Source organism: Acromyrmex echinatior, chromosome 6 (assembly GCF_024713525.1).
Source record: "Acromyrmex echinatior isolate Ae372 chromosome 6, ASM2471352v2, whole genome shotgun sequence".
Classification (NCBI taxonomy): domain Eukaryota; kingdom Metazoa; phylum Arthropoda; class Insecta; order Hymenoptera; family Formicidae; genus Acromyrmex; species Acromyrmex echinatior.
The window spans coordinates 9,172,549-9,185,279 of NC_141857.1; the positions used below are offsets into that span (position 1 = coordinate 9,172,549).

The 12,731-nt window shown below is 52.5% G+C and overlaps 1 protein-coding gene across 1 annotated transcript; it reads left to right on the plus strand.

Annotated features, from left to right (window-relative positions):
• The first annotated feature begins 5,904 nt into the window (after nucleotides 1–5,904).
• LOC147909362 (uncharacterized) lies at nucleotides 5,905–6,294 on the plus strand. The gene has a single exon (XM_087407226.1). It carries the CDS (start codon nucleotides 5,905–5,907, stop codon nucleotides 6,292–6,294), a length of 390 nt encoding a protein of 129 aa, XP_087263352.1.
• The last annotated feature ends 6,437 nt before the right edge of the window (nucleotides 6,295–12,731 follow it).

A 12,731-nucleotide genomic window follows, 5' to 3' on the forward strand; every position in this document is an offset into this window, starting at 1 on the left:
TGTTGAATTCTCCAAGGATCCTATTATAACTAAAACAATTTTTTCGGGAGAAGACGAGGAACCAAAACTCAAAAGGATACGACTGAGTGCTTTGTACGACAATCCTATACAGGCTTTTACGCCTGTAAAATCAGTGTTGAATCGATCGACCGTACCATCCACTTTAAACGAAATAATACAGCCGCACAAGTTATCATACGACCACGCTCTCTCTCTCGAAGAAATTTTCAAGTTTATCGATGAACCGCTCGTAACACCTATTCGATACCTGCTTCAAACATTCGAGGGGCAGGAAAAGTTGCATGCAAACTATGATCCATTGGGACAGAAATATCTGAAAGGATCTTGGTAAGAAAGCCATCAACATAGACATCGTGTATGAAGTTTATTTCAGCGACGAAGGAATGATGCTCGGTGACAAACGTATCATCTTGCCCAAGAACGATGATATAATTATAGATGAGAAAAGATATAATGCAACACCGGGCTTGAATGAGTTAATCTTCATGAAATTTTCCAACGAAAGTACCTGTACAGATGTACCTGACGTACAAACCTACAGAAGCATTCTGCTGACGACAAACGCTCACCAGCGCAGTCATAGCCCGAGTAGTCAAGTAATAGGTAAGGGATACATTTAAGAACATAACAGTGCCATTGGTGTCGGTAAAAAAGTTGGAATAGGAATAAACAAAAAATGGATTTATCGCGTACGATAACAAAATCTATTATATCCTTTGGGATGATCCCAACGAAATTGTGAATCGTCTGCAATTGCTCGAGGCGAGCGACTGGTCACAATGGTCACGACAACAAGATTCTGTTGATTATCTTCTGTCGAAGAGCTTCACAAAGCTGGTCTGATTACAAATTAACCTCGTTTTACACACGTTGTTTAGTCGCAATGCCGATCAACAAGTTTGGACTATCGCTTGGAAGAGGAAGCGATTCGCACTATCAATGGCATGAATTGCTTAGAAAATTACGTGCACGATAACACTCTTTGTCTAGTCGCAGCCGACTTTCACTCAAAGTCGCGCAAAATTCGACGAGTAGCGCTACCGGTGGATGATGCTGACGCAGCAAACAAATACGAACAGCAGATACGTAGAGTGTTCAAGATTTGAAAGATCGTCTGAACAAAATCGAGAGAAAGATTGCAGTTTTACAAAATAATGTGCAGGTTATGCTAAAAGAATTTGAAAAAATGATTCAAGAAATGCCGAATAATTATTCATAATGCTGAGAAACGGCTACTGATCAATGAATTGCACGTTCCGGCAAGAAGAAATTTTCCGCGAAGATATTATAGTACACGGATACGACGATCTGTAGCAGGCGGATGTGATTGAGATGCGTTCTCATACGCGACTCAACAGAGGTTATCTCAACATTCTCATCGTTATCGACGTGCTGAGTAAGCATGCATGTGCCGCTTAAAGTGGAAACAATGTGATGAAAGCAATCGCAAAATAATTCGAGACGATGGAAAATGCCTGAAAAATTTGCAGACTGACAGAGGAAAGGAATTATACAATTCGGATGTGCAGAAATTCTTGAAGAAGAGCAACATCATCCATTATTCTACGTATTCCATGAAGGCGTCGGTCATCGAACGGTTCAACCATACGTTGAAGAACGATATGTGGAAAGAATTTACGCACATCATAAACTATAACTGGATTGACATCATGCCACGTCTCGTAATTACAATGCGCACAAGCATCGAGCTATCAGTATGCGTCCCATCGATGTTTCCCCCGCGATTGCTGACAGGTTCTTAACCACGGTTTACAATCGTGTAAAGATTGCCGCACCTGCGTGATACCAAGTGAGTGATTTGGTACGCCAAGCAAATTCAAAACAGTCTTTGACAAAAGTTACACGCTGAATTGGACTACGGAGGTGTTTAAAATTATCAAAATGCAGCAAACTAATCCAGTGACATATCTATTGGAAGATTCTCGTGGGGAGCCATCGCTGTAGGATTCTACGGATATGAATTGCACAGCGTCGCTAATCCCGACATGCACCTCGTTGAAAAGGAGTTGCACAAGAGGGAAAATGAGGTTTACGTGGTTGGGATTTGACAATTCGCATAATTCGTGGATACATGAAGACAATGTATTGTGAAACTTATATTTATTATAAAAATATAAATACATATTATACATATTAGAAATATCATTGCATATTATATCTACATATTATACATATTATACATATCATACATGTTATATACATATCCCCTCTCGCGGGCTGCCACCTTGTGGTGAGAGGGCTCCCCCACGGGTTGCTTGCGACACGTGGGGGTCTAAGAGCAGCCTGTACGGACTCCCTCCTCACGGGGGGAGTCTGTACACCGGGTCCGGCACCCCAAGGGGGTCTCCTCTCCTCGTGGGAGGGACTCCTAGGGGTCTCGTCCTTCGGGAGGGGTCCCCAGTGTGCCGGTAGGGGTTGGCGGCCCTGACTTCAATCGCCCGGTGGCACGGCACCGTCAGGGAGAGGATTGCTCCCTTCCCGTGCGTGATGTGGGGTTTCGACCCCCACTGCACGTAGACCCCCGTGGGGCCCTTCCCTCCTCCCTGTGAGATGGGGTGGTTCCTTTGGGGTTTGCGTGCAAAAGGGTCGACGCGGGTGCTCCCGCAGGCGAGACGGCCCGTATGCTGGGTGCTCCTGGCTGCGGGCTGGCTCATGCCACTGAGGGGGATGGGGTCTCCGAGAGCCTCGGCTCATTGCACTGGGGACTTCTCCCGCCTCGAGAGGTGCGGACTCTGTCCGTAGGGGAGGACGGGGCCGCGCGGACTTCGGTCTGTCGCGGAACCACCCGTCTCTCTTGGTGGGGGGTCGCGCGGCCGCTCGAACCTATTCCGAGACAGGGCGCGCGACTCCCGCCCCCTCCGGGCCGCTCGGACGTATTCCGAGGTCGGGGCCGGGGGGGGGGCGTCGAGTATTGTGCCCGGTGTCTCCGTGACGGCGTCCCTTCCGAAGCGGGACACCGGGCAGCGCAAACAACGCTGGTCGCCACGGCGGCTAGGGTCCGGAAGGGGCGCCGCTTCCGTGACCTGAACCATCCGTGGGGCCGCCCCGGGTGGCGCTACCCGCAGCGGTGCCCTCGACATCGGAGACGAGGGACCCCTGAAACTCGAGTGGGCTCGCACCACATCCGCTCACGGGGAGTAAGGGGCCAGAGGCCAGTGTCCCCGATGATACATTCCGGGGACCCGAGCCATATGCTAGCGCCCCGGGGGAACTCGGGGTCCCCTCTCCTGATTCTTCGGGGGAGGGGTGAGGGTACACCCTGGCTGGCGGAGCCGCTGCGGGTCGTGGACATCAATCTAATGGACAATATAAATTCTCAACATAATGTGGAGGGAGAACGCTCGCTTCAGAGTGTAGAGGCGGACGCTCGCTCAACTATGAGCGACAGTTCGCGCAAACAACGTCCCGGCTCTGCGAGCAGCAAGGCCGGGGCGCGCGCCGAGGCGGTCGCCTACGAGGGAGCGCTGTCGAGGGCCGGTTCTACGGTCTCGCTGAGCTCCCTTGGAGGAGAGAGCCGAAAACGGCCGGCCGAATGTGTTGTCTCCTCCTCGGAGGGGGAGTCAACAAAAAGGTCCAGGGAGAGGCCAGCTCTAAATCCCGAACATGTCGGGAAATATACTGCCGAGGCAATGGCAAAGAAGGCCGAAAAGGCTAAAGCCCGGCAGCTAAGAAAGGACCACCGGACGATTTTAGATCCGGAAGTTGAGCCGTCCTTCACATCGGCCAGGAAGGCCAAAGAGAAGGCTGTCGAACTCGCCCTCGAGTTCGACGAACAACCGATTTGCGCAGTCGCCGCGGTCGCAACACGCGAACTGGCGACCATTGCCAAGTCGGTTGAGCGATCAAAGAACATCAGGGGCGACATAGTGAGGGATATGTGGACAGCATACACCAAGCTGTCCGCAGCCCTCACGTCAGTCTTTACGAGGGCGGGTGATAGCAGCCTGGCCGCGAACGTAGACCAGAGGGAGGAATGCTCCAGACCCGCCTGGGCGAAGGAGAGACGCCGGCTGAATGAAGAGTTGGTGTTCCTCCGCTCCAGGGTCGCGGTACTGGAACACGGCCGCGGGAGGTCCACCTCCCGCCGCACGTCCGGCAGGGATAGGGTGCCGGGGATGGAATGGGACTCGATCATGGAGTGGTCCCGATAGCCTGGCTGGCGACCGCAGTCCAATTAGGACTAGAGGAAGGACTGCTCCCGCGGAGGGGGAGAGGCCGCACATGACGGTCACGGAGGAGGATCTGAGATCCCCATATTTCAGGCCTCCTCTGCAGGGGGTTAGTAAGCAGCTGAACTCCCTGGCGGCCGACGCGGACAGGACCGCCCCTGTCGGCAAGACACCCCCTTCGAAAAATAAAAGGAGGGAGAATGTCGACAGGGTCGATGATGAGGAGGGCCGCATCGAGCGGCTCATCGTGCGGCTCCTGCCCCGTCTCCTGCGGGAGATGGGGTCGCCCCGATGACGGCGCCGTCAACAAAGCCGCGGAGCGGTCTGGCCGCTGCCACACCGGCGAAGAGGGCCGCCAAGGCCGCTCCTAAGACGGGAGAGAGCGCAGCCAACGCGCCTCCCCCCGCCTAAGGCGAATCTACCGCCCGCAGCTGTCCCCAAAACATTTGTGGACGGGGGGACGGAGACGGACGCGAACGAGGCGACCTGGGCGCAGGTCGTTTCGAGGGGGACAAAGAGAGCGGCCGCCAAGGCGAAGAAGGCGGAAGCGGAGCCGCCCCGGCCCCTCCCCAAGAGCGCGAAGAGCGCCGGGGCGCCCGTGGCCCCCGCTCCCAATAAAAAGGGGAGCGGTGGGAAAAAGAGTGGGACGGCGATGAAGGGGAGCACTGCCGCGAGGCCTCCAGCCTCCGGCAAGAAGGCTCCCCTCCCGAAATTGAGGCCGCCAAGTTCAGCGGCCATAGTGGTGACCTGCGCCGACCCTACCTCTTACCAAGAGGTGATAGGGAAGGCAAGATCCTCGATCTCTCTCAAGGACGTGGGGATCGAGGATCTCCGTCCCAGGAGGGCCATCACAGGGGCCCTTATTTGGGAGGTCCGGGGCCCGGAGAGTCGAGTCAAGGCGAACGCGCTGGCCGAGAGGCTGACGGCCGTCTTCGCAAACAGGGACGACGTGAGGGTGTCCCGCCCATCGAAGACGGCCGAGATCCGGGTCACCGGACTCGATGATTCGGCCACTCCCACCGAGGTGGCACAGGATCTGGCGAGGGCCTGCAAGCGACTCCCACCGGAATTTAAGGTGGGAGAAGTCAGCAGGGCCCCCAACGGGCTGGGCACCTGCTGGGTGCGGTGCCCTGTAGAGGCGGCCAAACAATTAGTGGCCGCCTCACGAGTCAAGGTGGGGTGGTCGAGCTGCAGGGTGGCCCTGCTGCCGGCACGGAGCCTCCAATGCTTCCGGTGCTTGGAAGCTGGCCATGTCCAGGCCAAATGCACAAGCACCGTGGATCGCTCCGGGTGCTGCTACTGGTGTGGGGGCATCGACCACGCGGCGAGAGAGTGTCGCGCTAAGGTCGATTGCCCCGCGTGCCGCGAGCTCGGCCGCCCCTCGGGGCACCGCATCGGCGGCGCCGGATGCGCCGCCGCTAAAGCGAAGGGCAAGAAGGGGGGGCAGAAGCCCAGTGGCCCCCTCACTGCCGTTGCGGGACAGCCCCCCCGGGGCCGGAGGCGACCACCGCAGAGACAACGTCGGCCGTAACAGTGACCGACATTGAGATGGCCGTCGTGGAGGAGTCACCCCCCACGGCGGTCGCAGACGTGGCCGACAAATCCAACGTCGGTGGGGGCGAGGAACGAGGTAACAACAATTAATGTCCCTCGTCCTCAGGTTAACCTCAACCACTCGGCCGGGGCGCAAAGCATGCTAATGCAGTGCCTCGCCGAGTGGGGGGGTGGACTGGCCATCGCCGCAGACCCATACCATATCCCGGAGAGTCACCCCAACTGGGCGGGGGACTCCCTGGGACGAGTGGCGGTGGTCAGCCGGCACGCGCGCGACACCCCGCCGATAATTCCAATATCGGCGGCGGAGGGGTTGGCTCTGGTAGAGTGGGGGCCCATCGATGTAGCGGGGTGCTACTTCCCTCCTCGACTAACGAGGAGGGAATATGAGGACGCCCTGGAGTCTCTGGGGGAGCACATCAGACGACGCTCCCCCAGGCCAGTACTGGTGAGTGGGGACTTCAACGCTCATGCGATAGAGTGGGGTTCCCCATCCACCGACTCCAGGGGCGACAGCACCCTGCTGTGAGCGGCGAGGCACGGCCTAGTCTTGTTGAATAGAGGCCGTGCCAGTACCTTCGTGGGGGCCCGGGGGGAGTCCATTGTCGATCTGACGTGGGCGACCCCGCGGCTGCCGCCAGGATACGTGGTTGGCACGTGGACGCCAGCTCCTTAGGAGAATTGTCGGATCATCGTCTGATCCGCATGGAGCTGGTGTCCACCCCCACGGAGGTGTCGATAAGACGCCGCCTACATGAGAAGGAACGTCGATGGGCCCTGCGCAAGTTGGACCCCGGCGCCCTCGAGGTGAGCCTCCTCTCCTCCACGTGGCCGGAACCCAACCAGGCCCGCTCGGTGGAGGAGGAGGCCGAATGGCTCGGGAACGCCATGTCGCGCGCGTGCGACGCGTCGATGCCCCTCTGCCATCCTGTGGCGAGGAGGGCAGTCTACTGGTGGTCCCAGGAGATAGCTGAACTACGACGGGCCGCCGTAGCTGCCCGACGGAGGTTCACCCGCCGCAGACGACGGGGCACCGACGAGGAGGTGGAAGTGGCCGCCGAGACGCTCCGTGAAGCTAGGAGCGACCTTAGAGCGGCCATTAGGAGGGCGAAGGCCGACGCTTGGCGCGACCTCGTCTCCTCCCTTGACAGGGATCCGTGGGGGAGGCCCTATAAAATTGTGACGAAGCAATTTCGTCCGTGGGCCCCCCCGATAACGGAAACCCTGGACGCTCAGTTCCTCGAGGATGTGGTGGCCGCCCTCTTTCCCAATAGGGAAAGGGAAATACCGGAGAGGGTCGGCCCCCCGTCCGAATGGACGGAGGAGCTGGGCGTCACCCGGGAAGAGATGGTGATGGCCTTCGCTCGCCTCAAGGGGAGGCCGCGGGCGCCCGGACCCTCTGGTGTACACGGAAGGGTCTGGCTCGCCGCGGCTCCCATAGTGGGCAGCCGTCTGAGGCGGCTCTTCACGAGCTGCCTCAGAGACGGCATATTTCCCAGGCCGGAAAAGGGCCAGGCTTGTCCTCCTCCGTAAAGAGGGCAAGCCAGCGGAGAGTCCCTCCGCTTATAGGCCGTTATGCCTGTTGGACGATGCGGGGAAATTGCTGGAGCGAGTCATCGCTGCCCGCATCGTCCGGCACCTGTCCCGGGATGGTCCCAATCTATCCCGCGGTCAGTATGACTTCCGGGAGGGTCTATCGACTATCGACGCCGTCAGGCAAGTCAGGGCCCTCACGGAGCAGATGACCGCGGGAGGGGAAGTGGCGTTGGCGGTATCCCTTGACATCGCCAACGCCTTTAATAGCATCCCATGGGGCCGGGTAGTGGGGGCGATGAGAGGACATCACCTCTTGCCCCCCTACCTGGTCGCTATTATAGAGGACTATTTCCGGGACAGGCAGCTGGAGTTCCATAACAAAACGGGACTTCAGCAGCGGAGGGACGTGTCGTGCGGCGTTCCACAGGGGTCCGTGTTGGGACCCCTACTCTGGAACGTCGCATACGACTACGTTCTCCGCGCGGTCCTACCCCCCGGCTGCCACGTCGTTTGTTACGCGGACGACACGTTGGTGGTGGTCGGGGCCACGACCTGGGGGAGAGCCGTCGGTACGGCAAACGTCGCAGTGGCGTGCGTGGTCGGCTCCATTAAGGAGTTGGGCCTGAGGGTGGCCCCCGCTAAATCGGAAGCTCTTTTCTTCCACGATGGAAAGAGCGGGGTGCCCCCTCAGGCACATATAGTGGTGGACGATGTCCGCGTCCCGGTGAGGCCAACGATCAAATATCTGGGCCTCACCGTGGATAGTCGCTGGGGCTTCGTCGAACACTTCGACGAGCTAGCCCCGCGGTTGGGCCGCCGAGCAGACGCTCTGCTCGGCCTCATGCCCAACCTCCACGGTCCGAACGGGTCGGTCAGGCGGGCTTATATGCACGCCGTCCTGTCCGGGGCCCTTTACGGGGCCCCGGTATGGAATGGGAAGGCCCTGGCCAGCCGCCGAATAAAGCAGAAGTTGCACAGCGTGCAACGACGGCTGGCCTTGCGCATCTGTAAAGCCTACAGGACGATGTCGTACGCCGCCGCCATGGTCCTCGCGGGGATCCCCCCTGCCGAGTACGTGGCCGACGCCCTGGCGGAAACCTTCGCCGGGGTGAAGGCCATTCGGCTTCGGGGGGGGATCGTTACCCCGAGGACCACTGACCGACTGAGAAGGAACGCCCGTCGGCGGGTCTTCGAAGAGTGGCGCTCCACTCTCGAAAACGACCCGCCGACAACGGGCGCTCGGACCGTGGAGGCCATCCTCCCCTGCCTCGAGGAATGGGTAGGCAGGGGATGGGGCGGACTATCGTTCCACGCGACGCAGGTGCTCACCGGACACGGATGTTTCGGGGAGTACCTGTGTCGCATAGGTAAGGAGCCGACCACTTGTTGTCACCACTGCGACGGGGACCGGGACACCGCGCAGCATACGCTGGAGACCTGCCCGGCTTGGGCGGGCGAGCGCGGTGTCCTGGTCCGTGAGATAGGGGAGGATCTCTTCCTGCCGGCTGTCGTGAAGGAGATAGTCAGGGGGTGGTGTCCCCCCAGCGCCCGAATAAAGTCGAAGGTGCCAAGCACCGCCCGGGGTCACGTCGTCTCTCAGACGACGCCATAAAAATCCCCGGGCGGGAATAGAAGTCGGCAATAAGCCGACTGGCCTGAGGGACTCCCAGAAGTATGCTGCACGCGTTCCTGGGAGTCCCTCATGCAAGGCCAGGTAAGGACACTCGGAGGGGTTTTAGTGGGTGCAAGCCCCACATAACCCCGGGCTCTCCCCCGAGGCTCGGGGTATGCGTCAGGCATTTCCCCTCCGTTATCAAAAAAAAAATGTTATATACATATTAAACATATTATACAAATGTATTTTACTTACATTACATTGGTAATGTCTCCATGGCAGCGTGTCGATGAAATCTGGCACGATATACCGTTTACCATCGTACGCGGACTTAGAGCAATTTTTGCTTTCGATATGGTGTACATTTCGTGAAATTAAGATCTTATGCACGACTACCGCGTCATTTCGATTGCGTCATTCAAGCACTTGTAATTTTCGAACATTATAGACCTCGCTAGAATGTTGCTCTTGATGCTCTTCGCCTTCTTCGTATCCTTTTTTCTACACGCACTGTGTATATTTTCGCTCTAAGCCCTTCGATTATAATGGCACCGTTGTTCTCATCTTTCATAAGACCAGGAACTTTTTTGCGAGCGGAATACCGTACATGTTGTCAACTGTGTAATCACTCGTGTCAAATTTATTTATATCACGTTTCACGATGTCATACATATCGTCACATTCTACGAGGCTACTGATATATGAGGCTATCTGTGTCGGTATACATAATTTTAGATTTTTCGCGAAACACCGGTGCCATGTACTTGTGGTGAAATTCGTACAAATGCGTTTTCGATATATCGAGGATGCACATATCTACGTATATCGGTTTGTCCAACTTCATCTCAAGTTTACGGAGTTCTATCGCGATCAGATTCTCCGAGAAAACGCTACGACTCTGAAAGTTTGGTTTCGCGATCATTGTCTCCGCACTGTATCTGCCTTGCCATTGCGTAATGAGACGTACGTCAACGCACACATTCTCCATGATTTTTCCAAATACTGCGTTATTCATAAATTTGTATAAACTTTTCTCAAAATCGTTCTTGACCACTGTTCTAAATTTTGTGTTTAGTTCTACCTGTATGTAATCGCGAAGCCGTGGAGATTGCGTGAATTGCAGTATACGGTGAACTTTTGCGATACTGAAAGTGACGAGTACACTACTACAGGTTGCGATAATGTATGACATAATATTGTTTATCATAATGTTCCGAGGATCTAATCTTTGCGTTTGCCTGGTGGTCTCGCGTCGGACAGAACGGTAGGTCAATGTGCGCGTCATGCAAATGTTGCGGGTACTCTACCTCGAAAATATAGCCTGTCGGTGAATCTAGCGCAATGGTCGTAAAATTGTGCATATCGTCGACCCATTGGAAATCGGCATAGGGCAATAGTTGACACATTGTCCAGCTGTAAAGGTTGTTGATGTTATAGTCAGGTATGACGGTTTTGATTGATTGTACGGTATGTATTGGCTAAATTTTAAACCTGTATGCTTTAACATGGCATCCAGTAAGATGTAATAGTACGTGGGGTCTTGTAACTCGCAATGCAATTGTCGTGGAAATTTTCAAAAAAATTGTTGTCGGCAAACAACAATACATCTGTTTTTAGATACAGATCACTATATTCACCAAGCGTTTGGATGGAGAACTGCTGCACACATTGACGGCATGTACTTAATCACTCTCAGATACCATGTTGTCAATGAGATATAGAAGGAATCGCGAGGCGGCAAGCACAATTCGTTCAATTTTTTATTGCAGTCAATGTATTCATATAGAAAAACGCCTTTTCGAGTCAAAAGATTAAAATTTTCTTCCGATAAATTGGAAAATTTGCGTCGCAATACTCGCAGCTTATCATTGTTGAGAAAAGATGATAATTTGTCTAAACTAGAAGCGAGAAATCTATATGAATCTATGAAACGTAATTGCACACATTTTTTTTTATCAATTTTGCACACAATTACTATCAACGTGTTCAGTGAAAGATATATATTTTTCTTCAATTATTGGAAGGAGATCTACGCATCTTTTGTACGCGGATAACGGGATAGTCCCGTACAGCATGGCGAAGCATTTAATTACGGAAGTCGTGATAGAAGAGGATGAAGCTTTCATATATCAAGGACATGAAAAACGAGAATGACTAGCTGATATGCTCGACATCGATGGTGTCATTGTCGAAACTCTGAAACTCTGCGCATTACAAAGATGTAGAATCGCTACGAAATCTAAATGATTATAATACTATACTATGTGGAAGACATGCAAAGAATTGTGCTTTACAAAATTTAAGATATTTAACTGATGGTCGCGACACTAGGAAGAATTGTGAGATTTTTTAATAAATGTATGTTGTCTTATATTAATATGTTTATCTCTGTTACCTTATATCTATAGACATTTAAAATAAATATATCAGATGTTGAGATGATAGGGGTTCGATATTAATTTGATAGCTGTTTATAGTGAATTGATACGAGGGCAAGTCAATAAGTTTTTAGAAAAACATAGTAAAACACATTTTTTTTTATTGATTCATTTTTATTTCTCAACATAATCCCCTTTCAGCTCGATACACTTGATCCAACAATTCTTCAACTTTTTCAAGCTGTCCGAATAATATGATTTGTCCAATCCTTCAAAATAAGCCTCTGTTTCGGCGATGAGCTGCTCTCTGATGATGAATCTCTTTCCTCCGAACCATTTCTCTTCAGGTTTGGAAATAGTCACAGGAGGCTAAATCTGGCGAATACGCTGGATGGGGAAGCAATTCGTAGCGTGAATCCGTGCGTTGTCTTGATGAAAGAGCACTTTCTTCTTCGCTAAATGGGGACGTTTTTTTCTTTAAAATGTTGTTGAAACGGTCCAATAAAGTTGCGTAATCGCCATTGATCGTTTGCTTCGATGGAAAGTAAGCGATATAAATTATCGATGCGTGCATCCCAAGAAAAATGGTACTGCGTACCAATTCAAGACTATTGATTGCAAATGATCCCACAGAAAAAAATCTAGTGGTGACAAATCGGGGGACCGAGGTGGCCAAGGAATTGATTCGTAAATGCCCAACCAACGTTCTCCGTATTTTGAATTTAGATATTGAACAACAATCCGAGCGTTATGAGATGGACAACCATCTTGTTGGAAATAAATACGTTGCACAACATCATTTGGAAACACTTGCAACAATGTTGGAAGTTGAGAACGAAAAAAATTTAAGAAGCTTGGACTGTCAAATTCTGTTCATAAAAGTATGGTCCAATCAGATGACCATATACTAGACCACACCAAACATTCACTGTAACTTTCTGTTGAAAATTATGTTCTCGAAATCAATGAGGATTAGCCTTTGACCAAAAATGATGATTACACCATTATTTGAGAACTTACATTCGTCTGTCCATAGGATATTCTGTAATATTTCAGGATTACTTTCGTATGTGACAACTAACCATGCTATAAAATTTAAACGACATTGTAAATCAGTTATACGTAAATGTTGTACTTTTGTCATTTTGTAAGAATGATAATGTATTCTGTTTTATCATCTTATGAACAGAACTCAGAACTTAGATAAACCAGTTTCAGTAACAACTGCAAGAATGGAAGTGTGCGGATCTTTTAAATGTGCTAAGACCATAAGAATATTGTCTGCAGTTAAATGCGGTTTGTTCCTTTTCTTCTTTTCAGATTCTCCATAATTTCTTAAATTCTTTTCAATGAAACATTGTTGCACACGGGTCATGTGGCATACAGAATTGCAGCTTCATATGCATTTCTTTCACATTCACCGAATATTAACAGCAT